General features: G+C 35.7%; 1 protein-coding gene across 2 annotated transcripts; it reads right to left on the reverse strand.

Annotated features, from left to right (window-relative positions):
- Positions 1-23,687: 23,687 nt before the first annotated feature.
- On the reverse strand, positions 23,688-26,196 carry LOC104232498 (uncharacterized). 2 transcript variants are annotated; one of them, XM_009785722.2, is made up of 3 exons: positions 26,032-26,196; positions 24,093-24,202; positions 23,688-24,018 (listed from the first exon to the last, which is right to left on the reverse strand). In XM_009785722.2, exons 2-3 carry the CDS (start codon positions 24,184-24,186, stop codon positions 23,882-23,884), a joined length of 231 nt encoding a protein of 76 aa, XP_009784024.1. In that variant the 5' UTR covers positions 24,187-24,202; positions 26,032-26,196; the 3' UTR covers positions 23,688-23,881. The 2 variants fall into 2 exon arrangements, with proteins under 2 accessions (XP_009784024.1, XP_009784023.1); XM_009785721.2 differs by having other exon boundaries at positions 24,093-24,214; positions 26,032-26,116.
- Positions 26,197-27,156: the final 960 nt, after the last annotated feature.

The raw sequence follows: 27,156 nt of genomic DNA on the forward strand, positions 1-27,156 counted from the left end.
TCTTATATGGTCCACATACATCCATGTGAACCAATTCAAAAGCTCTAGTACTCCTTTTTTCACTATTAGAAAAGTTAAGTCTAGACTGTTTAGCTAAAGGGCAAACAATACAGTTATTCTGCATATCATCATCATCTACTTTATTATGCAAAAAGGAAACATGATGCATAAAAGGAACAAAAGTATGGCCTAATCTCTCATGCCACAAGCATGCTATTTCACCACTTGAACCTTTCGCATCCATATTAGTTGCTAAAAGTCTGATTCCTCTTCCTTTCTATATATACAAACCTTCATCGTCTTTACCAATCGCCTTTACCTGCCATTGTAAAGGTCCTGAAACACATATAGTGTGGGTAAATGTGACAACCCAGCCAGTCGCCTCATGAGTTGCTGCTCTGTTTCCCCCCATTTCTGCTTTTTATTGCTTTGTCTATCGGTATATATGTAATCGGGTTGGTTGGCTTGGGTTCGAAAAGGATTTGGTAAGGTTTGAGACACTTAGTCTCTTTTGAGGAAGCTTAAGTTGGAAAAGTCAACCGGATGTTGACTTATGTGTTAGAGGGATCAGATGTGAGTTACGATGGCTTGGATAGCTTCGGGAGGTGATTTGGGACTTAGGAGCATGATCAGAATGTGTTTTGGAGGTTCGTAGTAGATTTAGGCTTGAATTGGCGAAATTGGATTTTTGGCGTTTTCCGATTGATAGGTGAGATTTTGATATAGGGGTCGGAATGGAATTCTGAGAGCTTCAGTAGTTCCGCTGTGTCATTTGGGATGTATGTGTAAAATTTCAGGTCATTCGGACATGAATTGGTTGGGGTTTTGATCAAAAGCATAATTTAGAAGATTTTGGAATTCTTAGGCTTGAATCCGATGTGAATTTGGTGTTTTGATGTTGTTTTGATGTTGTTTTGAGCATTCCGAAGGTTTGAACAAGTTTGAATGATGTTATGGGATATGTTGGCATGTTTGGTTGAGGTCCCAGGAGGCCTCGGATGTGTTTCGGGAGGTCAATCGGACCATTTCTTGTTGTTATGAATTGTAGAAAAACTGCTGAGTGTTGCAGAGAAATTAGACCTTCGCGTTCGTGAGTAGGTCCTCACGTTCGCGAAGGGTTAGCTGGTGAAGGTTGAGATTTTAGCCTTCACGTTCGTGAGGAAGGCTCTGCATTCGCGAATGGCTGGATGATTATGCATCGCGCTCGCGAGAAGGGGAGCGCGTTCGCGTAGAGGAGATTGGGCTGCTAGGTTCAAGGTGTTTTGGTCATCGCGTTCGCAAGAGAGGTAGCACAATCGCGAAGGGTCAAGCTGAGGAGCCATCGCATTCACGAGTGGCTGGTCGCGTTCGTGTAGAGGATTTTTTTTTGTCAAAGTTGGTTTGTGCTTCGCGAACGCGAGGCGTTGACCGCATTCACGAAGAAGGAATTGAGGCCTGGGCAGAATGTTTAAATAGTCGTCTTGTCCGCGATTTTGGGGTTTATTTCCATCATTTTTGAGCGATTTTGGAGATTTTTGAAGAGAATTGAAGAGGGATTCAAGGGTAAACACTTAGAGGTAAGATTCATGGACTTAATACTCGATTCTTATGTAAATTCTACCTAATTAATCATGGAAATTAAGCCAAAAATTGAAGACTAGGGCTTGAAATTGGAGACCTAAAATTTGGGATTTAAGGGGTCGTTTGTGGTTGGATTTTGATGCTTTTGGTATCAATGAACTCGGGGAATGATAAGGAGTCCATTGATGTAAATTTTATCGGAATTAGAGACGTGGGCCCGGGGGTCGGATTTGACCAATTTCGGGATTTGTGTTGTAATTTGATTTCTTTCGAGTGGGCTTTGTTCCCTTAGCATATTTTGATAGTTTTGCACTGATTTTGGTTAGATTTCGAGCATTCGGAGGCCGATTCAAGGAGCAAAGGCATCGCGAGCTAGAGATTTGAACCGGGTAGAAGTGAGTAATGATTGTAAATGACGTCCTGAGGGTATGAAACCCCGGATTGCACATCGTTGTGCTATATTGAGGTGACGCACACGCTAGATGATGAGTGTGGGGTCGTGCACTATTGGGGATTGTGACTTAGTCCATCCCGAATAACTATTTTTACCGCGTATTTGACTGAAAACTATTTGCTATCATCATGTTTTGGGCTGGATGTCATACTTGGGTCTCGTGCCAACTATTTGAACCCTTAGGAGATTTTTACTGATATTTTCTCACTGTTTTGACTTTATACTTGCACTCAGTTATACTTGTACTCAGTCATGCTATATTCTACTGTTTCATCACTCAGCCATGCCTACTCTACTTTAATACTTAAATGATATTTTGGATCGAGCACCATATTTTACTATTGCCTGAGTGGCTATGTGATTCTGACTGAGTAAGGCCGAGAGCTTATGTTGTGAGGAAATACTAATTATGATTATGAGGCCGAGGTCCTGAGAGTTGTACGCCACGAGGTGGCATGTTGATATGAGGTTGAGAGCCTAATGATGATGCCACGAGATGGCTTTATATTGCGCTTGGGCTGTAAGGGGCCCCTCCATGAGTCTGCACACCCCTAGTGAGCGTGAGTACCCATTGTGATGTGAGATATAGCCCGAGGGGCTGGTATTATTCTGAGATTTTGCCCGAGGGGCGGATTTGTTGACATTGTGCCCAAGGGGCGATCCTTTATGTGTTTATCTTTCTTATTTGCCTATCATTTACTTGCTTAATTGTTAAAAACGCATTTTTATGAAGTTTAAACTGAACTCAGTGACTTTACACCTCTTTACTGCTTCATTGTTTCTACTGGCTTTTACTGTTTCTTTATAGCATGTTATGTGCCTTGCGTGATTTCATATTTCTCAGTCTTTATTTATGATTATTACTCACTGAGTTGGAGTAATCACTTTACTCCCTGCACCCAGTGTGCAGATTTAGGTGTTGTTGAACCTGCTTGCGAGGGTTGAGAGCTCCCGGCAGATTTCGGAGTTCACGAGGTAGCTGTTTGGCATCCGCAGCCCCGTGCTTCTCCCCCTTTATCTCATTTCTTTCTCTTTCAATTATTCCGTAATAGCTTTGTAGACACTTCAAATTTGTAGTATATTGATAGATGCTCATGAATGGTGACACCCCAGTATCAGGCTGTGTTGGTCTTGTTTCCGCAAACTGTAATGTTCACTGCTTATTTTGGGATTTTATTATGTTTAAGACTTAATACTTGTTATTTTATTTGCTTAAAATTGGAATGGGAATGTGTCGGCTGGCCTTGTCTACCATCACGACTGGGTTCGGGTTTAGGGTCGTGACAATAAAAAGGTGGCAGCATATTTTAGATCTCTAGTTAGCTTGGACACTGACATTAGATTAAACTTAAAATCAGGAACATGTAGAACATTCTCCAGCTTATCAAAATCTGACAAATATGAACTTCCCAGATGCTCAATTTTTATAGTCACATCATTTGGCAATGTTACTTTATCTTGTATCATGTCATCTACTCTTCTTACACCACTCATTAAATCTAAAGCAGATGATATGGGATGTGTTGCTCCTGAATCTACAATCCAATCATCATTCCTTTTGTTTGAAATATGCATACTAGAAGATAATGCAGTGATCATACCTGCAGCAGTTGCTTGATTTTGAGTCTTAATACCACTTGGTGGTGAGTCTTTGTTCAGCAAGTCTAGGATCTGCTGGTACTGTGCTTCTGTGAAAAAGTGATCTCCTCATTTAGACTGTGATACTCCTGATACTCCTTGTGAGCTTTGAGCCACATATCCTTCTTCATGATTCATAGAACCTTCCACATGATTTGCAGCAGTTAGAATCCCCTTAGGATGAAAAACTTTCCTTCTTCTGAAATCTTCAGGGTATCCTACTATCTTGTAGCAATTTTCCTTTGTATGCCCTCTCATATGATAGTGTACACATTTCAGATATGGTTTTCTTCCACGAAATCCTTGACCTCTCCCTGCTTGCATGGCTGAGGGATCTGTCTTATGACTTATCACTCCTACACATTGCTGACTCTCATCCTGTGTTATAAGCGCATAAGCATGATTAAGTGTGGGTTCAGTGGTTTTCATTAGAATTTTTCTACGAGCCTAATCATATGTATCATTTAGTCCATCTAGGAACTGCACAACTCTTTGTTGCTATAAATGAGTCATATGTTCTTTATATTTTGGACAACCACAGTTCAGATATGGTACCAATACATTATACTTTGCTCATAGCTCATTCAATTTGGTAAAATACACAGCTACAGAATCTGCTCCTTGAGATAATCTTGAAATAGCTCTGTGTAATTGAAAAATATGCACTTGATTTACCTTATCAAATCACTTATGTAGGTCTTCCCAAACTGCATATGCATCTGATGCATAAATGATCCCACTAAGCAAATCCTTCGAAACAGAGTTCATAATCCAGCTGTGCACTATCGCATTGCAAGTTTCCCATTCCTCATGGAGATTTTCCTGGAACGATTCCTTGGCACAAGCTCTTGTTACAAACCCTAGCTTTCGCTTAGCTTTGAGAGCAAGACGCATCGATCTGCTCCACAATCCATAGTTCTCTGATCCTGTAAGATGAATTAGAATTAGAATCAATCCAAGCGTGTCTGAAGGTTGAAGAAAACGTGGATGCGTATGATCGATTTTCTCCGTCTTCATTAACGCACCAGTTCTAGAGCGATTTTTCTCAAACTTAAAAAAATGATTTGAAGCAAACATTGAGTGAATTGAATTAAACAGTCAACTAGTTGGAGAAATTTCACAATCTCACGGATCAGTCTCCATGGCTCTGATACCATGTCAAAATACCATTAGAGAGCATCATGAGCGTGAGGAAGAAGAAAAGGAAATTGGGAAATTTTCCAACTGATTATTATTGTACTAACTAACTCTGTATATATAACTAATTAGGAAAACCAAAATAATAAAAGAGACCCTCAACTTCTGGTAATTATATTAAGGCCCCCAATAATAACTAACTTCTACCTTCCTAACTTCTAATAGAATCTACATGTGGGTTTGAGAGAACTGAAATAATACACTTGCACAAACAGAAATCAAATGATACCTTGTCCAGTTCATAAGCTTGGCGGTCCCTAAGTTATCAAACTTAACTTCAAACCCAAATGTCAGAAGTTTGAAGTGCGAATTGTCTGAAGTTTGCACTACAAAGGGCTAACTTCAGACTCAATTGTTTGAAGTTCATAAGCTTGGCGATCCTTAAATTATTAAACCTAACATCAATTTTGCACTACAATAGGCTAACTTTAGACTCGATAGTCGGAAGTTCATAAGCTTGGTAGTACCCAATTTATCAACCCAACTTCAGACACAAATGTAGTTTGCACTGCCAAAGAAGAACTTCAGTAACAATTGTTCAAAGTTTTGTACTGTAACAAACTTAAGATGTGATTGGTTGAAGTATGAACTGTATATTGTCTGAAGTTAACACTGCAACAGGATAAATTCAAACTCGATTATCTGAAATTTACACTACGACGAACAAACTTAAGACCCGCCAATTTGTCTGAGTTTAGTTCCTAGTGTGCTGCTATTCACCTTTGTATTGCATACACCCCAGAACATTCTATTGGATGTGTCGTCCTTTTCATCATCTTTAGATACGAATATGATACACGCGAGTAAATTAAATTTTTATTTTTATTTAGGTTTCGTGAACAACGGCATCAGATATTACAAGCAAAGAGTATAATGGAGAGGAAAACATGATTCCTAAAGAAAAGATGCACAACCAATGCTCTGATATTCTGGATCGATGAGGTTTGGCAATGGGAACGAGTATTTTGCGCACGCCTTATCAAATCCTTATAATCTATGCACATGCAAAATTTGTTATTCTTTTTGGTACAACTACTATGTTAGCTAGCTAGTTAGGATAATTTACCTTTTGAATTGAACCGATATCAAGCAATCAAGTTACCTTTTTTGACGAATTTGTTTCTGACCTTGGCAATAGGGTGCCTTACTGTAGGGATGTTAAGATCCAAGCTTAACTTGTGCACGTCCACTTCTAGCGGAATACTTGTCATATCTGCATGTGACTATGTAAAACAGTTGATGTTTTATACTTCAATGCCACACAAGATGGGGGGTGATTTTTGTGGTGTCCAATTTTCACGTACACAGATTATAGAAGGACGTGGTTCTTCTATGTGTTCCTTAAACTACTATTGCGAAAATAACAAATGCAAAAAAGTAAAGAACACAAGTATTTTTACGTGGAAAATACCCAGCTCAAAAGGTGAAAAAATCATGACCTACTACCAAATAGGATTTTCTCCAAACACTTCACTACAACTCTGAGCCAACAACAAAGTTTACAAACTCTTGCAAACCTAAGTATTAACTCTAACCCTTACAGCAACCATCCATAGGTTGTTGCGACTACTTCAAGTTAACGCTAACTTGAATAATACAACTCCAGTTTACAACCTCTTGCAAACGTAAGGATTAACTCTAACCCTTATAGCAACACGCCACAAGCTATTGCAACTACTTAAAATTTACTCTAACTTGAAAGATACAACTCAGGTACCTAGTACAATTTGCTTATAAGAAAGCTGAAAGGTACAACTCAAAACGTCTACTACACTTTGAACTGGAAATAAAGAAAGACACATAAAACTCTTTATGGAGATGTTTCTTCAATCTCGTTCGTGTAGCTTCAGGATCGCACTCTTAAATCTCACAGGAATTGCTCACAAAATGCCTGTTATTTTGCTCTCAATTTGTGCTTAACTTCAGTATGTGTGCATCACCTGTAAAAGAGAACACAACTAATATAGAGAGAGTTAGTAAATAAATATTATTTACTCTTCCTTGGTGGAAGATTTCTAGTCAACTTCAACTTCTAAATCTTCCCTTATCTTGGATAGAGTTCTCTTCAAGTAAGGAGTCTTGCTCCTTATCAAATATGCAACCTTTTCGTTCATGGAATATCAGATATAACCACTTATATTTATCCCTTTCACGTGCAAGCCTTTCTTTTGATTCTGTCTGTCACCTGTGTACACTGTCCATGGACCTGGTTCATGCATGTGTTCCTTTGTTAATCATCTAAACAAGCTTACTCAGGCCAACAAATTTTTCCTTTTTTATGATGACAAACTTCATGCTTTTCATAAGCATGAAACCTGTTTCAACTCAGCTCAACATCAATATACTGTTAGAACACTTTCCAATTTAAAGCACAAATTATTAGGGACCGGGTTCATTAGGTTATAAACATCACTGTCCAAAGCAAAAGCACATCTTATCTTCCCCCTTTTGGCATCATCGAAAAGTTGCATAATTAAGTTAAGTAACCAGATTTTAACAGATATCACTCATGGCCACTAGGGCTACTTCAAATTCAAGCATGGATTCAATTTTCTCTTTTTGAATATATGGATATTAGACATCTAAGAAATATCAACAAACATTTAGAGCAAACACGGTGAATTTCATTGATTGATAAGATCCTACCGCAAGGCATAAGAGGAAATAAAACCATAGAACCATGAGCAAAAAAATAGAGAAATCTCACTTGGGTCACTGGTTACAACTGGGCTAGGAAGGATTTAGGACTAGGAAGGACCAGGTTCTTGGTTCTTGGCTTGAAGTAGCTTCATCATATCTTGAAAAATACCACCATTCTTCTCCTTTTACTTTGCAAGCTCACACTTGAGATAATCTCTCTCAGCCTATATTTCAGCCAATTTAGTCTTTAATCGTTCAATCTCAATATCCTTAACCATTTTCTTCCACTATTTCAGTCTTTCTACTCTTTTTGGTAGATGTGATTATTTTAATCACAACTAAACCCTCTGCCACAACCTTTGTTTCTTGAGAAATCTTTCTCTTTTTGGCACTAGATGTAGTTACTTCCACATCTTTATCTTCATCCTCATGAACCAGGTTCATCTCCTCAATCTGGACTACTCCATTTGGCTTACCGGCTTTTTTCTTTCGAAGCGATTTTCTTGGCACTCTCAGTTAAGCCTTTTTACATTCGCCTTACTCTGTTTCTTCTGGATCCTTGTAGTTCATCCTCTTGTGGGAGGATTTGCTACAGTGATAGAAGAAGCCTTCTTTCTCTTAGTACCACCCATACCCTTTCCTGCAGTTTTTCTAACTTTGCTCTTCTTCTTTTGATTGTAACTATCTGACACCTTTTTACAGAAAATTGGGACTCTTGTCTATTTTAGCAAGATAATGAACTAGTTCATGAAACCGTTTCCTTAATCTAACCAGCCCATCTGCTGCTTTTCTATCACCAGAACCATCGCATATATATTGTGATTCTATTCTCATACTTTCATTCATTATCTCCTTAATATCACTAATCTCTTCACTCCAAACCACCATTGCACATGTTTCTTCATTCAAACCAACAAGAGTGGGCGAACTAGATCCAACCACTCTTTCTTCTTCCCTTCCTCTCACATATGCATCAACACCCTCACTCTCATTTTCTTTTTCCTTTTTAATTTTTACCACCAATTTTTTAGTCCCAACAATCGAACCAACAAACACAAATCTATTTTCGAGACTCTCAGCAATTTTAGAAGCAACATCAGAAGCTTTTAGCCCAAAAGTTACCTGTTTAGTTTCAGATGAAACTGGTTCTTCCCGCTCAGTCGCACGCGAGATCATAAGAATTTTGTGGTTCTTCTACTTGACTGGCTTGTAGCTTATCATTCAATTTCTTTACTTGTTCTTTGCTTGCTACTGTTTTTCATGCAATTATTTTGATATGCTTTTTTGGGGGTATTGGGTGGTTGAAAGTGTGGGTGAAGGTTCTTTGGGTGGTGAGGAAGGGTTTTCAGAGTTTTTGGGATTCTCATGGATATTTCCATTTGATCAGTCCAGAAACTTCAGATAAATGGAGAGAGTTTTAAGGTTTGGGAGATTTTGATCTTTCAAAAAGATTTGATATAAGAGGGTAAGGTCAGATCAATTTAAAAAGAGAATGGTTGAGTGTGTACTGACACGTTTTTGAAGTCTAGAAGTCTAATCACATTGGAAGTTTTAGTTTGAAAAGACGTTCGACTCTTTCCCAAATATTTCAGCAATTATGGTGTGTGAGACTTTTAATGAAATTGGTTCGTTAGTAACTAAATGGTTCAAAAGTAGCTTAGGATAAAGTGGGACTCTTTTCAGTTCGTGATCCATATGCAGTTATTTCAAATTATGTGGAGTGTAGAATACATACCTTACAAACTCGATGAACTAGGTCTTCACTAAAAGTTCTCTTGTGTAAGATTGATTTTTTCCAAGAAAATAAGGCTAATATCATTAGTCATTAGTGAGACATTTTAGCACATGGAAAAAGAGTATATTAATAAAAGCATGAGATTGAGCAATATCTAATCTAATTATTTACAAAATTCACAAATTATCTAACTAACAATTGAGTTAGAACCGGTTTCTTTTAGGTGATCTTAATCATCCCTAATTCTAACATGGTCCTTTCAAAGTGATCCCTACTCAAAGCTTTTGTAAATATGTCAACTATTTACTTATCAGTAGTACAAAATTCCACAATGATCAAACCCTTTTCAAAGTTATCCCCCAGAATATGATGTCTAACATCTATGTGCTTAGTTCTTTTGTGATGGACGGGGTTCTTGGTCATACTGGTTACACTGGTGTATCACAAAAGATGGGGATACAACCTATATCAATTTCAAAGTCCATTAATTGTTGTTTAATCCATAACAATTGAGCATAACATGAGGTAGCAATCACATACTCAGTTTTAACAGTAGACAAGGTCATAAAATTTTGCTTTTTGGTGGCCCAAGACACAAGACATGAGCCAAAAAAGGATGCAATACCTGAAGCGCTCTTTCTATCCATAAGAAAACCTATATAATCAGCATAAACATATCTCACTAAGTTGAAATTACTAATTTTTTGATGCCATAGGCAGAGATCAGTGGTGCCTTTTAGGTATATCAAGATCCTCTTGACAACAGTTAAGTGAGACTTCTTTGGATTTGCCTAAAATTTAGTACAATGGCCTACAGTGAAAACAATGTCAGGTCTACTAGCCGTGAGATATAACAAAGACCTAATCATGCCCATATACATCTTCTGATCAATAGATGAACCAGGTTCATCCATATCCAAATTTGTGGATATTGCTATAGGAGTGTTAATTTCTTTGGATGTTCCTTTCCCATTTTGTTGTTAAGGAATATGTTCGTAGACAGATTCCTTCGAGGTTTGAGGATCAATTCCTCTCTATTCAGTTCCCCCTGTCAGGTTGCCCTGGATGGAAAGACCCGTTCCATCACTTGTTCCTTCCTCTGGTGCAGTTTTAGTCTGGGCTGTGGTTTTATTTAATTTTCTTTCCAGCCCAATTGCTTCATCATTATGTTCCTACCTTACAGAAAGAATGTTAGTTTCATCAAAAACCACATATACATTTTCTTCTACACACATAGTTCTTTTGTTATAAATCTTATAAGCTTTACTATGTGAAGAATATCCCAAAAATACTCCCTCATCACTTCTGGGATCAAACTTACCTAGGGAATTCTTTCCATTATTATGCACAAAGCACTTGCATCCAAATGCCCTAAGGTGGGATATTTGGCTTTCTCCCTTTAAGTAACTCATAGGGAGTCTTCTCAACTAGAGATCTAGTGATGCACCTATTATGATACAGCATGCAGTGTTCACAGCTTCTCCCAGAAGCTATGCCGCAATTTACTAGCAAGTAGCATAGTCCTAACCATTTCCTTCAATTCCCTATTCCTTCTTTCAACTACTCCATATTTTTGTGGAGTCCTAGGAACAGAAAAATTATGATCTATGTCATGCTCATCATAAAATTCAGCAAATTTAAAATTTTCAAATTCAGTATTATGATCAGACCTAATTGATGCAAGTTAATTACTTAGTTGTTTCTGAGTTTTTCTAACAAATGAAGTGAACACGTCGAAGGCTTCATATTTAAATATTAAAAAGAGTATCCAAGTAAATCTAGAGTAATCATCAACAAGCACAGTAACATATCTCTTACCACCTTATGATCATCGTCTTCATTGGTTCACACATATCCTTATGGACCAGTTCTATCTTACTCATGCTTAACCTTAGTCAAGTCCTCATTTAGGATTCTTACCAGTTCATACCTTTTATAAAACTCATCTTTTACCTTTCCTAGATCCTTTTTTGGTAAGAGTTGTGTGTCACTAGCTATTTCTTTACCTATTCCTAACTCCAATTTCAGATTTTCAGATCTAAGTTCTAAGACAGATATATCAAGTGCATAAACCTGGTTCTCCAAAGCATTATTTTCCTTTTCAGTTTTACAAATGTGTATTTCTAGGTTTTTGCATTTTTCTTTTAAAAATTTACACTCTTTTGAAAACTATTTTTTTTTTCTTCAGAACTTATATTATTATATTCATCAATTAAGTCAGCAACAATTCTAATAGTCTATCTTTAGAAAGGAGTTTAATTTTATCCTTAAGGTCCAGAAAATTTATCTCATATTCTTCATCAGGTTCATCTTCAGATTCTCAAATTACTACGAGAGCTTGTTCAGTATTATCATCAGTGTCCTTATCTGAACTATCTTTCCAAGTAGCGAACATTGCTTTGGATGACCTTTTGTTGTAGTTCTTCTTGTCATCAACTTGTTCCTTCTTTTAGATTTCTCCTTTTTCCACTCGACTTTCCACATAGGACAGTTTTTTATCATGTGGTTCTTTTTACCACATTTGAAGCATCCCTCAATCATCTGCAAGTGATCTCTTCTCAGGTCCTTCCACAAAGAATAATAGTGATCATTGAATAGTGGTGGCCTAGTGGTGGATTGCTCTTTATAGTGTTCAGGTAGTGCACTCATCTTGATTTTTTCCTAAGGTGTTAGCCTCTTTAAGGATAACCTGCTCTAATACCAATTAATGTTTTATACTTCAATGCCACATAAGATAGGGGTGATTTATGTGGTGTCCAATTTTCGCGTGCATAGATTATAGAAGGACCTGGTTCTTCTATGTGTTCCTTAAACTACTATTGCGAAAATAATAAATGCGAAAAGTAAAGAACACAAGTATTTTTACGTGAAAACACCCGGTTCAAACGGTGAAAAATCACGACCTACTACCCAGTAGGATTTTCTCCAAACACTTCACTACAACTCTAAGCCAACAATAAAGTTTGCAAACTCTTACAAACCTAAGGATTAACTCTAACCCTTATAGCAACCAGCCACAGGTTGTTGCAACTGCTTCAAGTTAACTCTAACTTGAACAATACAATTCGAGTTTGCAACCTCTTGCAAACCTAAGGATTAACTCTAACCCTTAGCAACACGCCACAAGTTGTTGCGACTACTTCAAGTTAACTCTAACTTGAAAGATACAACTCAGGTACCTAGTACAATTTGCTTATAAGAAATATGAAAGGTACAATTCAAAATGCCTACTACACATTGAACTAGAAATAAAAAAAAAGACACACAAAACTCTTTATGAGCTTGTTCTTCAATCTAGTTTGTGTAGCTTCAGATTGCACTCTTAAATCTCACAGGAATTGCTCACAAAGTGCCTTGTTATTTTGCTCTCAATTCGTGCTTAACTTCAGTATGTGTGCATCACCTGTAAAAGAGAACACAACTGCTAAATATCGAGTTAGTAAATAAAGATTAACTAGAGTTTTAGTGCTTTACTCTTCCTTGGTGGAAGAGTTCTAGTCAGCTTCAACTTCTAACTCTTTCCTTTTCTTGGATAGAGTTCTCTTCAAGTAAGGAGTCATGCTCCTTATCAAATGTGCAACCTTTTCGTTCAGGAAATATCAGATATAACCACTTATACTTATCCCATTCACGTACAAGCCTTTTGCTTGATTCTGTCTATCACCTATGTATATTGTCCATAGGCCTGGTTCATGCATGTGTTCCTTTGTCAATCATCAAAACAAGCTTACTCAGGCCAACAACAGTCAATGTTAAATTTAAGAAATTCAATAAATCCTGACCCGAGCTCGGGTTTTAGTCCTGTCCCCAAGTAGAACTTCCTTTCCAAAAATTTCTCAAACAATGCGACTTGCTCATGTTCTTCCGCCGTGGATTTAGTTGCGTTTATTTCTTGCCTGAAAATATCTTAGTAACTGATAAGATTCTGATGACTCCTTCCCCTTGTTGACTTTGTTAGGCTCGAGAGCAGGTGACGTGTTATGTTGCATGCTCCTTCCCTTTGCTACTGGAATCTGAGATCGCGTTCATCTCCCTTGCTGCCGGTTGATCTCCTCTTATCTGTTTAATTCCCTTCAGAGTTGGGAATTTCAGAAGTTGATAATATGTTGATGGCACAACCTTCATCTCGTGCAGCCATGGACTTCCAAGAATTATATTGTAACCAATATTGATGTATACTACTTCGAAAAGGGTCGTCTTCATTATCCCTTCGGCATTGGTGGGCAGCAGGATTTCCTCTCGAGTTGTTACACTTGCTAAATTAAACCCGGTGAGGAGCTTTGTGGCCGAAATAATATAGGTTTGCTTGTTCCAACACTCTCCACTGGATAATATTGGATGAACTCCCTAGGTCCACCAAAACACGTTTAATCTTAAAATCTAAAATATTAAGAGAGATTACCAAGGCATCGTTGTGCGGTAATACGAGTCCATCTGCGTCATCCTCCATGAAGGTGATGTCGTCCTTAGCGACTTCCCGAAGTCTCTGGGTATGGGTCACCGATACCTTCATCTTTTTCGCTCCCGAAAAAGTTACACCATTAATCTCGTTCCCCTCAAAAATCATATTGATCGTCAGCCGAGGGGGATCTTCTCCTACTTTCGAGGGTTCCGCATTATCCCAGTCGCGACCGTAGTTGTTCTAAGCTCGGTCACTTAAGAACTATCTGAGATGTCCATTTTTCAGCAATGTTGCCACCTCCTCATGCAGATATCGGCAGTCCCCAGTCCGATGGCCGTTGTCCCGTGATAATCGCACCATAAATTAGGATCCCTTTGACTGAGATCGGATCTCATTTTCTTCGAGAACCGTGTGTGACGACCTGGCCGGTCATCTTAAGAATTTACGCCCCGATCCCCTATTAACTGCTTTCCCCAAGTTTATTTCTGCTAATGTGATTTGTTGGGATATTCGGTTTTGAATTTCGGAGAGTTTTGGGACACTTAGTCTCTACATGAGAACTTAAGTGTTGGAAAGTTGACCATAGTCGGAACAATATGAAGACGAACTCGGAATGGAAATTCGGTGGTTCCATTAGCTCCGTTGGGTGATTTTGGGGTTAGAAGCGTGTTCAGATTGTGTTTTGGAGGTCCGTAGCTACTTTAGGCTTGAAATGCCTAAGGTTGAATTTTTGAAGTTTCCGGTTCGATAGTGAGATTTTGATCTGTGGGTCGGAATGGAATTCCAAGAGTTGCAGTAGTTCTGTTGTGTCATTTGGGATGTGTGTACAAAATTTCAGGTCATTCGGACGTGGTTTGGTTGGGTTTTTGATCAAAAGCGAAATTCGGGAGATTTTAGAAAACGTAGGCTTGAATCCGATGTGTTTTGGTTGATTTGATGTTGTTTGAAGTGTTTTGAAGATTGGTACAAGTTTGAATAAGGTTTTAGGATATGTTGATGCCTTTGGTTGAGGTCCTGGGGGCCTCGGGGTGATTTCGGATAGTTAACGAGAAATTTAGAAGATGTTGCAGCTGTTTTTTTTGCTGCTTCTGGTATTTTTGCATCTGTGGTTTGGAGACCGCAGATGCGGCGCCACAGAAGCGGAATTTGGGATTTCCTCAGGAACCACAGATGCTGTGAGTTGTTCGCAAAAGCTCAACCGCTCCTGCGGTTAGAGTTCCGCAGATGCGGAATCTGGTTTTTAAATGAAAGTCGTAGATGCGATGTAGTTTCCGCATAAGCGGGACCGCAGATGCGGTCCCAGGGCCGCAAATGCGAGAATCGCTTGGCAGAACATATAAATAGTTGTCTTTGTAAAATTGAGTCATTCTTTCACCATTTTCATCCGGGTTTGAAGCTTTTGAGAAAGATTTTTTAGGGAAACAAAGGGGAATCACTTGGAGGTAACGTCATTGACTTCATAACTCATTTTTATGTGATTAAAGACCTAATTAGTGATGAGAAATTTGGGAAAAATGGGTAATTAGGGCTTGAGTTTAAGAGGCCTTTAAATGAGGATTTGAGGGGTCATTTGGACTCTGATTTCAATGTTCTTGTTATGTATAGACTCGTAAGAGTATGAGGTTTCTGAAAATGTAAATTTCACCTGATTCCGAGACGTGGGACCGAGGGGCATTTTGGTTATTTTACATAATTTCGCGTATTAGCTTAGACTTTAATTGTAGAATCAGTACTTGAAGTGTTATTTACATTATACAATTGAATTGAATAGATTTGGGTCATTTGGAGTTGAGTACTCGTGGCAAAGACGTGGTGTCGGGTTGATTTTGAGCTGGTTCGAGGTAAGTGGCTTGCCTAACCTTGTGTAGGGGACCTTCCCCTTAGGATATGATATTTGATAATTGAAATGCCTTGTACGTGAGGTGACGAGTGCGTACTTAAGCTAATTGTTGAAAATTCGGTTTTACTTTAAGTATTTAAACTGAGTTCTTTCCTTTCCTGTTTTTATTCTACCTGCAAACTTAGCCTGTGTTAGTTTAGAAAAGCATGCTTAGTTGACTTAATTGTTTATTTGCTTAAACTGCCTTAATTGCATTACGTGAAGCATGTTAGGCAAAATTAATTATTTACTTAGTACGGAACTAGCATTTAATTTAATATTCTTGTGTTGCTGCTGTGTATTTTAATTTGGGACTACGGGACGGCATCCCGGGAGGTCCCCTGCACGAAATTATGATCTGGACTGAGGTGCGGGATACCAAGAGATTCCTGACACGTATATTGAGGATACCGAGAGATCCTCGGGATACCAAGAGATCCCTGGCATATATTGAGGATACCAAGAGATCCCTAGTATATATTGAGGATACCAAGAGGTCCTCGGGATACTAAGAGATCCCCGGTTATTATCCTTGTTGCGAGTGGTATTTCCTTACGGTTTGCTTTTATCTCTGTTTCCGTTATTGTACTCTTATTATACTGTATAGATTTTTAATATATATTCTCAATTTTACTGCTTATCTTATCCAATCATTTTATTATTTATTTACCTCAGTAGGTCCCTGACCTTCCTCGTCACTACTCGACCGAGGTTAGGCATAGCACTTACTGAGTACCGCTGTGGTGTACTCATGCCCTTTCTGCGCATGTTTTTCATGTGCAGATCCAGGTACCTCTACTCAGGCTTACCATTCTTGAGGCGAGGCGATTCTACGGGACTTCAAGGTATATTTGCCGCGTCCGCAAATCGAGGAGTCTCTTTCTATTCCTGCATTTTAGAATTAGCCCTTCTGTACTTTTGTTCTTGTTAGACTTTTCGGAGGTTAGAGCTATGTAGTGTTTTTTTCTCTCAGCTTGTGGATCCGTGAGTTTTCAGGTTTTGGGATTGTGTATCAGATTTTGAGAAGTTATGTGTATATGCCGAGCGGCATTTAAATATTGTTTCCTTTAGTATTTTCAGCTTTTGATTATTTATTTCGCAAGTTAGTTCATTTTCCGCATTTATTAGGCTTACCTAGTCGTAGAGACTAGATATCGTCACGATAGTTCACGGAAGACGAACTGGGATCGTGACACCGTGCTTCCTTAATGTTCCTTGTAGACGACACTAGTTCCACTTATATAAATGCTGCAAACTTACTAGACTTACGTTATACTGATACTAAATACAGTTGGTCGAAGAGGAAAAGTAATTACATTTATGGGTTGAAATGTTTCAACTTTCAAGAATCCCACCCTAAGCATCTTCCTGGATCATTGTCCTTTGCCACTTAATTTTAATAATAATCATATTATCATACTATATTATAAGTATGAAAATTTTTAGTGGAAGTTATTTTACTAAAATCTCCTTCAAACATTGATTGACCATTTTACGCTTTCATTACACAAATTCAATTTGTTATTATTGTACAAATATGTAAATATACGTTATAAATTCTTGTATGGACTAATATTCAATTGTAAGTTACAATTAACACGACAATAAAGAGTTACTACTATTTAATTATATATATGTACGTTTTCACATTTTTCTTGGCATTTGGAGTTGCGCAACTTCTAGAAATAATTACATACTTAAAAGTTACTAATTAAATAGTTATTCTGCAATTAAAGCCTCTCTAATGTGCCGTGTTTGTTTCACTTGTAACGGAAATGAAGAAAACTAGCTAATTAACTTTTCATTATAGTGACTTTTGATATTTTTGCATTATCCTTGAGTGTACTTTTTGGCTTATAAGTACAAATACTTACAAAAATTTTATGTGAATTGTGCCATGTGAAAATAATATTTTTTCCATTTATTTACAACTAGTGAATTTGACCACGTTTCGCGCGATCATAAAAAATATTTTTTGGAAGGTAAAATTAGTAAATTCATTGATAAATAAAAAAAGAAATATACAAATTTTTTTTAGTCGTTGATAAGTAAAATAAAAGTAAAAAGAAATTAATTCATACATTTACAACATAAATACGTAAGAAAGTAAAACTAATATGATAATAAAAATAAAAGCTTTATTAAAAAGGAAAATAAAAGGAGAAGATTATCGTATTCTTGTTTATACCCAACTGATGGTCCCAATACAATCATCTGAATCTTCCCAATTGAAATTTTGGAAAGCTTTACCTTGGAAGCGATGCACGGTATTTGGCACCGTATAATATCTTTGTTACATGGCTTTTGTTATATGTTCATCTATGTCATCTTCCAACTAACAAATGCATACTTTGGAGTTTCACCCTATCTCTTTACCGAATGTGAATAATACTGGCTCTTAAAAATTTACATATTTTTGACATGTCCTTAAATTTTAAATACCCATCAGAGTGCTTAACTACAACGTCACATATATAGAAAAATATTATCAAATATTACCACTCATAAGTCCAAAGTGAAGAAATTTAAGAAAAAGAATGACAATTTAAGTTGCAATCTTTTGCTTGCACATAAATACATATGGACAACAGTGAATTTTGAGACTCAAAATTTTCTTTTTATTCTATTAATAAGGAATATGAAAAGTTGACATTGTAATATGTTGGTTTAAGTTTTTTATTACAAGGAATGAGAAAGATTTGAGTAGAAATAGTTCTGAATTTTTATTATTTCATTTATTTTAGTTTTTATTCTTGTTGATGCATGAATTGTAAAACTATTTTGTAGATTCAAATCATAGTATTATCTGAAAAATATCCATGTGTTAAAGTAATACATATAGAAAGCAAAGGATGCAATGGAACTTCAGAGATTTGAGAGGCCTAAAGTATTTTCTGAGAAGTATAAGGAAACATCAAGGAAGCAGAAAAAAAAAATGAAAAAAATGAACTCCTTCATGTCAGTTCCAAAGTTCTCTTTGAACAATTATGAAATTCTGAACTTTAAAATAAAAGTATTTCAGGGATCTAAAACATGTTGAGTATTTAGTTGTCCAAAAAATAAAATTAAAGGATAGAATTCTAATAGGGAAATTTTCGTTCATATACCATATAGGAAATTATATTACCAAATATGTTCATAGTATGAAAATTACCCGCCATGTTAATAGTTTTTCTACAAAAAATAGACAATTCATTAAATAAGGAATCATTGTAGCTGTAGACTTCCTTATTTAGGTGCGCTAAAATTGGGGAAGTAAATATTCTTCTAGATATTTCATTAAATAAGGAATCATTGTAGTTGTAGACGTCCTTATTTAGGCGCGCTAATATTGGGAATTCCATAATTAGTTGTCTGGTTTTAATGGATTCGATCTCATCTTTTTAAAATATTTAATTCCTTGCTCAACTGAAAGAATTAAAAATATACAAGCTGTTCTAGGTTGTCAACACTTACGTCTAACGTAACAATATTGCAGATGCGTGTTAGTAAGAAAAAGGTGGATGATTTAGTACTGTTTTGGACAAAAATATGTATCTAAAATGTGAAACATACATTTCAAGGGAAGCATGTCGAATCCAAATATGTACCTAGTTTGTAGATATTTTGTAGATTATTTGTATTCTGATTGTAGATGCTTTCTTTTCTGTTTTCACAAATAAAAAACGACTAAAACGTCTACAAATCTTCTGGAAAAAAAGGCAATTATGTCAAAAATCCCAATTATGCTACAATTGAATGGGAATTGGGATATTAAAATTTAATGTACCCAGTTTGTAGATATTTTGTAGATAAATTGTAGATTATTTGTATTCTGATTGTAGATGCTTTGTTTTCACAAATAAAAAACGACTAAAACTTCTACAAATCTTCTACAAAAAACACAATTATGTCGAAAATCCCAATTATGCTACAATTCTGTGATTCTCCTATATGCTCTTGTTACTCCTTACGAAACTGCTATGCTAAATATGGAATCCAAAAAAACATGATAAAGGGATAGATCTTCCTAAGCAAAATCCTCCCATGAACTGTTACAAGAAAATTGACTTTTGCCAACAATTAAAGCATCAAAAGAAAAAGATAAAAAGATCTGTTCGAGCTCAGAACATATTGAGAATCAAACTCTGGGAGATAAACCTTAATGTGAAGGAACTCGAAATCATAACCATCAAATCGACCAGGCTTGTGCTCATCTTCCTCGGGCACTAAAACATTGGGACAAGATTGCAGAGGTGCCGACAGTGCCTTGGCTATGGAAGAAATAATGTGATTTTGATACAGAAATCGTGAGTGTGGGATAGAAAGTTGGGTGAAGGTGTGGGAATTGGAGAGAGAAACGTGGGGGAGTGGTATTAGAAGGAATATACGGTATCATTAAATTAGAAGTGTAATTAATACCCTTAAAACTCACTAATGATATATAATTGGTAATTAGGTATACTTTATGTAATTATATCAAACCTTAAATATTGAGGGTAATATAGTTTCCTATATGGCATAGGAATATAAAAATTCCATTCTTCTAATATACCTTAGCGTAGATCTTTTTTGCTCTAATGACTTTGACATAGAGATGACCCAAACCATAGTAAGCAAAGAGAAGCCATTTCAATGCCTTGTTAAAGTGCATTCCGACACCACCTCCTCTTGCATATATATATATATATATAGTTCTCTTAAAATTTTGTAACTCTCCAAAATATAACTCCTTAGACATGGGAAAGAAAACGTTTCTTTCCTTTACAAATGTTTAATACACATTAATCACAATCATTATGGCAGAAGGGGGAAATAAATGCGTAGTATGTTTGAATTTTTTAACTAAGATAAAGGGAAATATGAGGGAAAAAGTCAAAAAGAGGAGAAAAAAGATAGAGGACTTTTTTGAGCTATAAGAGTTGTCACATCACTTTTTCTATTCGTAGCTTTATATATATATATATATATATATATATATATATATAAATAACATTACTGGCTATTTACTGACAATGACAAGTGAGTAATCATCTTGAGTATCGAGGTGTTGGGCAATGAAAATTCAAAAGGCCTTATTCATATATTGTTGTATATGCTCTATATTTTCTACCGAGTTTAGAGTCCTAGCACTGGGGCTGTGCATTTGGATCGGATATCCGAAATCCGTTCCGATCCACTTTATTTCGGATTTTCGGATTTCAAATTTTGGATTTTCGGATTGGATACGGATTGTGTTTTATGAAATTTCGGATTTTCGGATTGGATTCGGATTGGTATGATTTTAATCTGATCCGATCCGATATCCGAAATTATATGTACCTATATAAATACACACTAAAATTTTAGGGTTATGCTTATTCATTTTTCACACACCCCCTCACTCACTTAGATTTTTCCGCCTCTCTTGCACCTCTCTTCTCTTCAGTGAAGACTAAAAGAGTCTCAATGACTCAAACTTCCGATTTTACTTTGATTTTATGTCTCTTTCTTCCGCCTCTCTTCTCTTCTCTTCTGTCTTTTATGTCTATTTCATGTTCTATTCTTCAACTTTTGATTTTATTTTGATTTTTTTGTTTGTTTTGGTAGATGGAAGATGAGATAGAGACACCGAATGAACTTTAAATTGTTGAAAAATTTTGTGACAATCCGATCCGACAATCCAAAAAATTATCCGATCCAAAGTTTAAAATCTGATCCAATCCAATGTTAATTCGGATCGGATTCGGATTGCCCTTTTCAGAATCCGAAATCCGAAATCCGAATCCGAAATAGGCTAAATCCGATCCAATCCGATCCGTGCACAGCCCTACCTAGCACTATTGTCGAGGCCAAGGCAACATTATTATGTTGCCAGATGAACTCTTCGCTAGCGTTTGGACATAGATTGAGTTGAAACTTGAAAAAATAATTTTTGAAGTAGTTTTGAAAAATAATTTTTGGAAGTTGAAATTATGTTTGGACATGCATTTTATTTGAAAAAAAATTGAAGTTTTGTGAGTAGGAACTTGATTTTCACCCAAAATCTACCATAAACTAGATTTTGGAAACTTGAAAAATATTTTCAGAAATTTTTCAAAAACAGATCACTAATCTATGGACAAACAATGTTTTCAAAAAAAATTTGAAAAAAACTTGCCAAAATGTATGGCCAAACGGGGCTTCATGTATTCTCTTTGTTGTTTTTGTTCATTTGTCTTCTGTTTACGCAGGTGCCTTTTCTATTATTGTTTGGGATTTGAAATATATAATTAAATTCTAATTGTGTTTGTATACATAATTCTTGTATTATGTCATAATTAACCATTCAGTTGTCAATTCATTTAAATTATAGTATTTAGAGGTATCGCAATTTTAGTACATAAATATGTATTCTTTTTTGCCATTGTGGTGTTATAACTTTAGTTTCATTCTATGTTTTTTGTATTTATTTCTTTTGTTGTTATCTTCTGAGACTTCGAGATTCAAATTTTGATGTATAATTGTGAGTACTTGGCTGAGTAAAGTGAAATATTTAATTAGTGAGTGCAAATAAGATTTTATTATAATTTTATTTTCATTTCTACTTATGAAAAAATATTTATAAATCTGAACGAACAATCTTACTCTTGGGCATATGGGGCGAAGATAAATGTATAGCCATTATGCTTTGTTTGCAGGTTTGGTTGAAATGTATATTTCTTCATGTCTTTCCTAATTATTTTAAGACTATTTACATGCATTTATTAAAGTTAAAGCAGGAATTCATCAACATATTTGTACCGTTAGAGGTTATATCATCTTAATTAGCTTCAAACACTTCTTGCTAAATTAAAAATACGCCACTCCACTATTACGAATTTTATTTAATGAATAAAATTTAAACGGTAAAATTGATATTTTTTTATTAGTTGCAGCATTTCCTTTTTCATAACCTAATATTTTTTTAAATTTGTCGATATTTTACAATAATGATAGGGAACAAACGTGCAACACACGTTACCGGAGACTAGTAGAATATAAATACTAACACACACTTATTAGATTCGAAACAATATGGAAGATCCACCCAAATTTTCCAAATGTTATCCAGGAGTCCTCGCTAAATCAGACGAGCATTATTGACGCAATAGATAATTTACTAAAAATATGAGAGGATGGAAATTTGGAAAGGAAAATATATTACTTGAAGGCATTCAAAGAGCTCTTCAAAGAAACATAGCTATTTCTTATTAAATCTCAATAAGGAACTCACCGAAGATTTTAATGAAACATTTAAACAAGAAGAGGCATGTTGAAGATCCAAATCCAGAATAAATTGGCATAATGAGGTTGATGCTAATACAAAGTTTTTCCACATATCAATCAATTAATTTGGAAGCTTCATGGATATCCAATTAATGTGGAATGATATCAGTGGCATAGCTACGTAGAATGAAGGGCGTTTAATTGAACAACCTTCATCAGAAAATTATACTTGGATATAGAAAATCATACTATGTATATAGTCAAAAATTACTTTTTATTGATATATATTAAATGTTGAACACCCTTTGCAAAATTCCTTGCTTCGCCGCTGAACGATATGGATAATCACAAAGATGACAAACAAATCAGGAAATGGTCAAAATTTTGTTGACCCTTAGAGGACATCCGATTGACAAAAACACATAATAGTAGCGTATCAATCTGCTGCTCTAATCTTCTGGACTCTTTCCTACTAATTAACTGATAATATTTCCCCTTTTGCTCAAACAATAGTAGGGAATCATAGTCGACCAAAGAAAGTATACAATTACGTCAATTTTATTTAATCAAAAGCCACTATTGTGGTAGGAGGTTAGGCATATACCTTTACCCGGATACAAATATATCAATTGGAAATCACAAACTGAAAAATTCCTATCTTTGAATTTTACAATGTTTGTGTCCTATAGACAAAATATGGTGTAAACATAATTAGTGTTATGTGATCATAACCCATAGAGGCATTAATACAAATAGAAGAAGAGCATTGCTGCTATAAAAAACTTGGGATCACTGTCAAGCAAGATAACTATAACACTAGGGGTATGCGCCTTTTAAAAAAGGGCAGCCCCCCTTATGCGTGGGATTCAAGAAAAAGTCAGACCACACAAGCGTCTATTGTATGCACCTTTTATAAATATTTTATTAGTTTAGCCTGAAACAAAGTTACACACAAAGCAGAGAATCAACATATATATAAGTCAAGACATAAGTAGCTAATCTTATCCATTTGATCATGTATCCTTCATAGTTGATTCAACTGATACAAGATAGTACACATAGGTGCACAAACTGAAGAAACATTTATTACAACCGAACTATCACACAACTTTGCTTGAAAGGAAACTGAGACCAAGCAACTTAATCCAGCACGGGAGCGAATATCATCAGTCAAGACTTGACAATGTAATTTTGGCGGCTGATGGGATTCATAACCACTGGGGGACCAGCAGTGCGAGGCCATGCCTGGAATTTTTTGTCCGTCTCTTTCCACCATTCGTTGTTTGCAACAGTATGTGGAGTAGTACCTGTATGAAATGACATGAATGTCTGTTAGCAAGACCAAAGTCAAAATCAAAGTAAAAGAATAGTCCGTACTTGCCTCCAAACAGCTTCTTGTCTGCAATAGCAACGTCGCAAACATATGCAATTGCAAATGATCCCAAAACTGAACCAATGATGTACTTTGTTGCCATTGTTGAACTCCAACAACTGAAAGATAACCTAAAATCCGGTAAGACAGAAATTTGAGCGCTTAGGAAAGGAAAGGCCCGAGCCCTTGGCGCTCTACTTCAAAAGCAAATAGAACTCATGACATTATCAAGCTGATTTTAGTGCAGCAAAAGAACTATTAACATCCCGACCCCACTAGTGGGATTTTACTAGGTTGTTGTTGTTGTAAAAGAACTATTAACAGCAGCATTGTAACAGAACACTGTCGCCACATTAGATTTAAAGAGTTAATTAAAATCATAAGATCATAATATCTTGAGCTTCATAATGTGGTGAAGCATTTATGTTAAAGTTTATTGCAAGGAACATATGAATAATTTTGAGGAGTTCAGTACGATCGGCGACCTACCATATGAAATACCACAAATTCGGACAGAACACTAATGAGTAGTTATAGCTGTATATATGACCTAAAAACTTTATTTTTAGTTTCAGTTTAATACATTGTTTGGATCAAGAAAAGAGAGTCGAATGTTAGGGGCTCGTAAAACTGTTGTTTCTACTTCTCCCGAAAAGATACATGCTTCCCGTCATGTGTTTGGTACAACTGACAGGGAAGTAAGAGTCATGTATTTCCTCTTTTCCGCCTAAATTAATGAAGGCTTCGCGTACCCCTGATATCTTACCTAACCAAGTAAGGGAAATATTCGTTGTCCCCTCCTAATACCCCTACTTTCCACCGCAACAAACGAAGTGTAAGTTTTGCTATCAGAACAAAGAATGATGCTCATTCCAGACAGTTAACTTGTCCACGTACAATACATTTGTGGTTGACCGTAGGAGAACAAAGGCAACAAAAAGAAATTCCAATATCAAGTAGCAGAAAACTTAAGAATGTAAACTTCACATCAAGACCAAGAGCTTTCACGTTCTTTTTCCATTTCTATATTCAAATGGCATAACAACTCTAGGATTCAGTGCTTATTCATCAAGGATTCACCTCATACTATCAACTAAACAGCGTCAAATTTTATTGCAAAAACTTCTGTTTTTCCTCTTTTTTAGTTCAAAGACTGTTGTTCAAAACAGAAAAGTGGGACATATATGTTGTCCAACCAAATCAATATTTACTTAATGAAGAAAATTCCTTCTAGATCAATATTTCCAATCTATATTAAGCTTCTGTAAGCAAGACAATTAGAAATATTTCCCAAAAACCCAGAACATATTTTTCAAAATGTGATAGTATACAGAACCGAGTGAACTTTAACAAATCAAACATACAACAATAAAGCTTCTTTCCAACTATAATACAAGGAGCTTTAGCAATTTAAGCACACTTTTACAAAGATCTAAGCAAATCATTCACTCTCCCCAATCCCCACCAAGTGTGTCCAGTTTACACGTAGGCAATGGGCGTGCTGCCGCACCCACAACCATCAACTCAAACTACTCCCTCCATCCCATTTTATGTAATGTTGTTTGACCGAGTTTAAGAAAAAAAAAAACTTTTAAAACTTGTAACCAAAAATGAACATTTTGTGTAATTATAAATTATTTCATTAAGGCCAAAACAGAAAGTTTAAGGTTAAGTTATTTCCAAATATAGAAAGATAGTCATTCTTTTCCGAAGAAACTAAAACGAAAAATGCGGCACATAAATTGGGACACAGAAGTATATAAACACAGTTAATTTTTCAAAAAAAAATATATTTAACTAAGCTGGCACCAACTGATATAAATTTGAAAGCCTAAATCCGTCTGTCTGTACAGTCACACCAAGGTTAATTCCGTAACATTTTAGTCATTTCTCTTTCTCAGATATACATAGAGCAAGAAAAAAACAGAGGAAGGAAGTGGGAGCTTACCACGATGAGCTGCTGAGCAGAGAGGTGGAATCGAGGATACGGTAATGAAATGTTCTTTGCTGGAACACTCTAGAAATTCTAAAGGGGTAACGACGCCGTTTGACTGTTGTCTGTGCACTTTAATGGCACAAATTATCTCTATGTTAGGATAAGTTTAAAGTAATCATTTAAATAATATTATTGAGCAATTTTATAGTCTTGTAAAGTGCTTTTTTTTTTTTTCCTTTGTCGAATATTTAACATATTTTCATTGTTAGATTTAACTAACATCGTGAAAAAGAAAAGATTTATATCGAAACTTTAGATATGTATTTTTTCTATTTTTTTTATCTATTTCTAGTATTTGGTATAATCAATGGATATGCCAATATTTTAAAGTTTACTACTTTCGTTCAATTTATTTGATGCAAGTCGAATACATATGAATTTTAACCGTAAATTCGCCATTATTGAAAAGCCAAAAAGAAGGGAAAATAAAAATGGAAAGAGAAAAGGAAAGAAAGAACTCTATAGCCTCGGCTTTGCCACGGTCAATGGAGCTATAACAATGAGTTCTTCAACTTCAATTTTTTTGGTTTTTTTTGTGTTCCTTTTTCTGCCTATCCAGTCATGCAGGGGTGTTTTCAAAAATTCGAAAATCGAACCAAACCAATCAAAAAAATTGCTATTTTTTAGATTTGGTTTGGTTTTGATTTTGAATTTTAAAAATCGATCAAATTTTGTTTGATTTTGGTTTTAATAAAAAAATAATCTAAAAAATCGAACCAACCCGAGTATAAAAGTAGCTATTTAAATTTATTATATATATATTATGTATATTTTTATATAAAGTTTCTAAAATTTTATAGTATATATTAGTCATTTGTATTTTTAGTCTAGTTCTTTGCTATTATGATAGTCTAATTCTTTGCCTTTACATTTTAGTTTGATTGGTAGTTTTCTTTTGATAAATACAAGAATTTATTTCATGTTAAAAATAATCTATTTTTAGTTGAGTACTTAAATATTCATCACTATTTTGATTCAATTATCACCAATATATCTTGGTAAATGATAGATTTCTCATCGAGCAATTGATTTGATAGTGTTACGTTGAAAATGTAGTCGCCGGAATATGTGTTTGGT

Source organism: Nicotiana sylvestris, chromosome 12 (genome assembly GCF_000393655.2).
Source record: "Nicotiana sylvestris chromosome 12, ASM39365v2, whole genome shotgun sequence".
NCBI classification, from domain to species: Eukaryota; Viridiplantae; Streptophyta; class Magnoliopsida; order Solanales; family Solanaceae; genus Nicotiana; species Nicotiana sylvestris.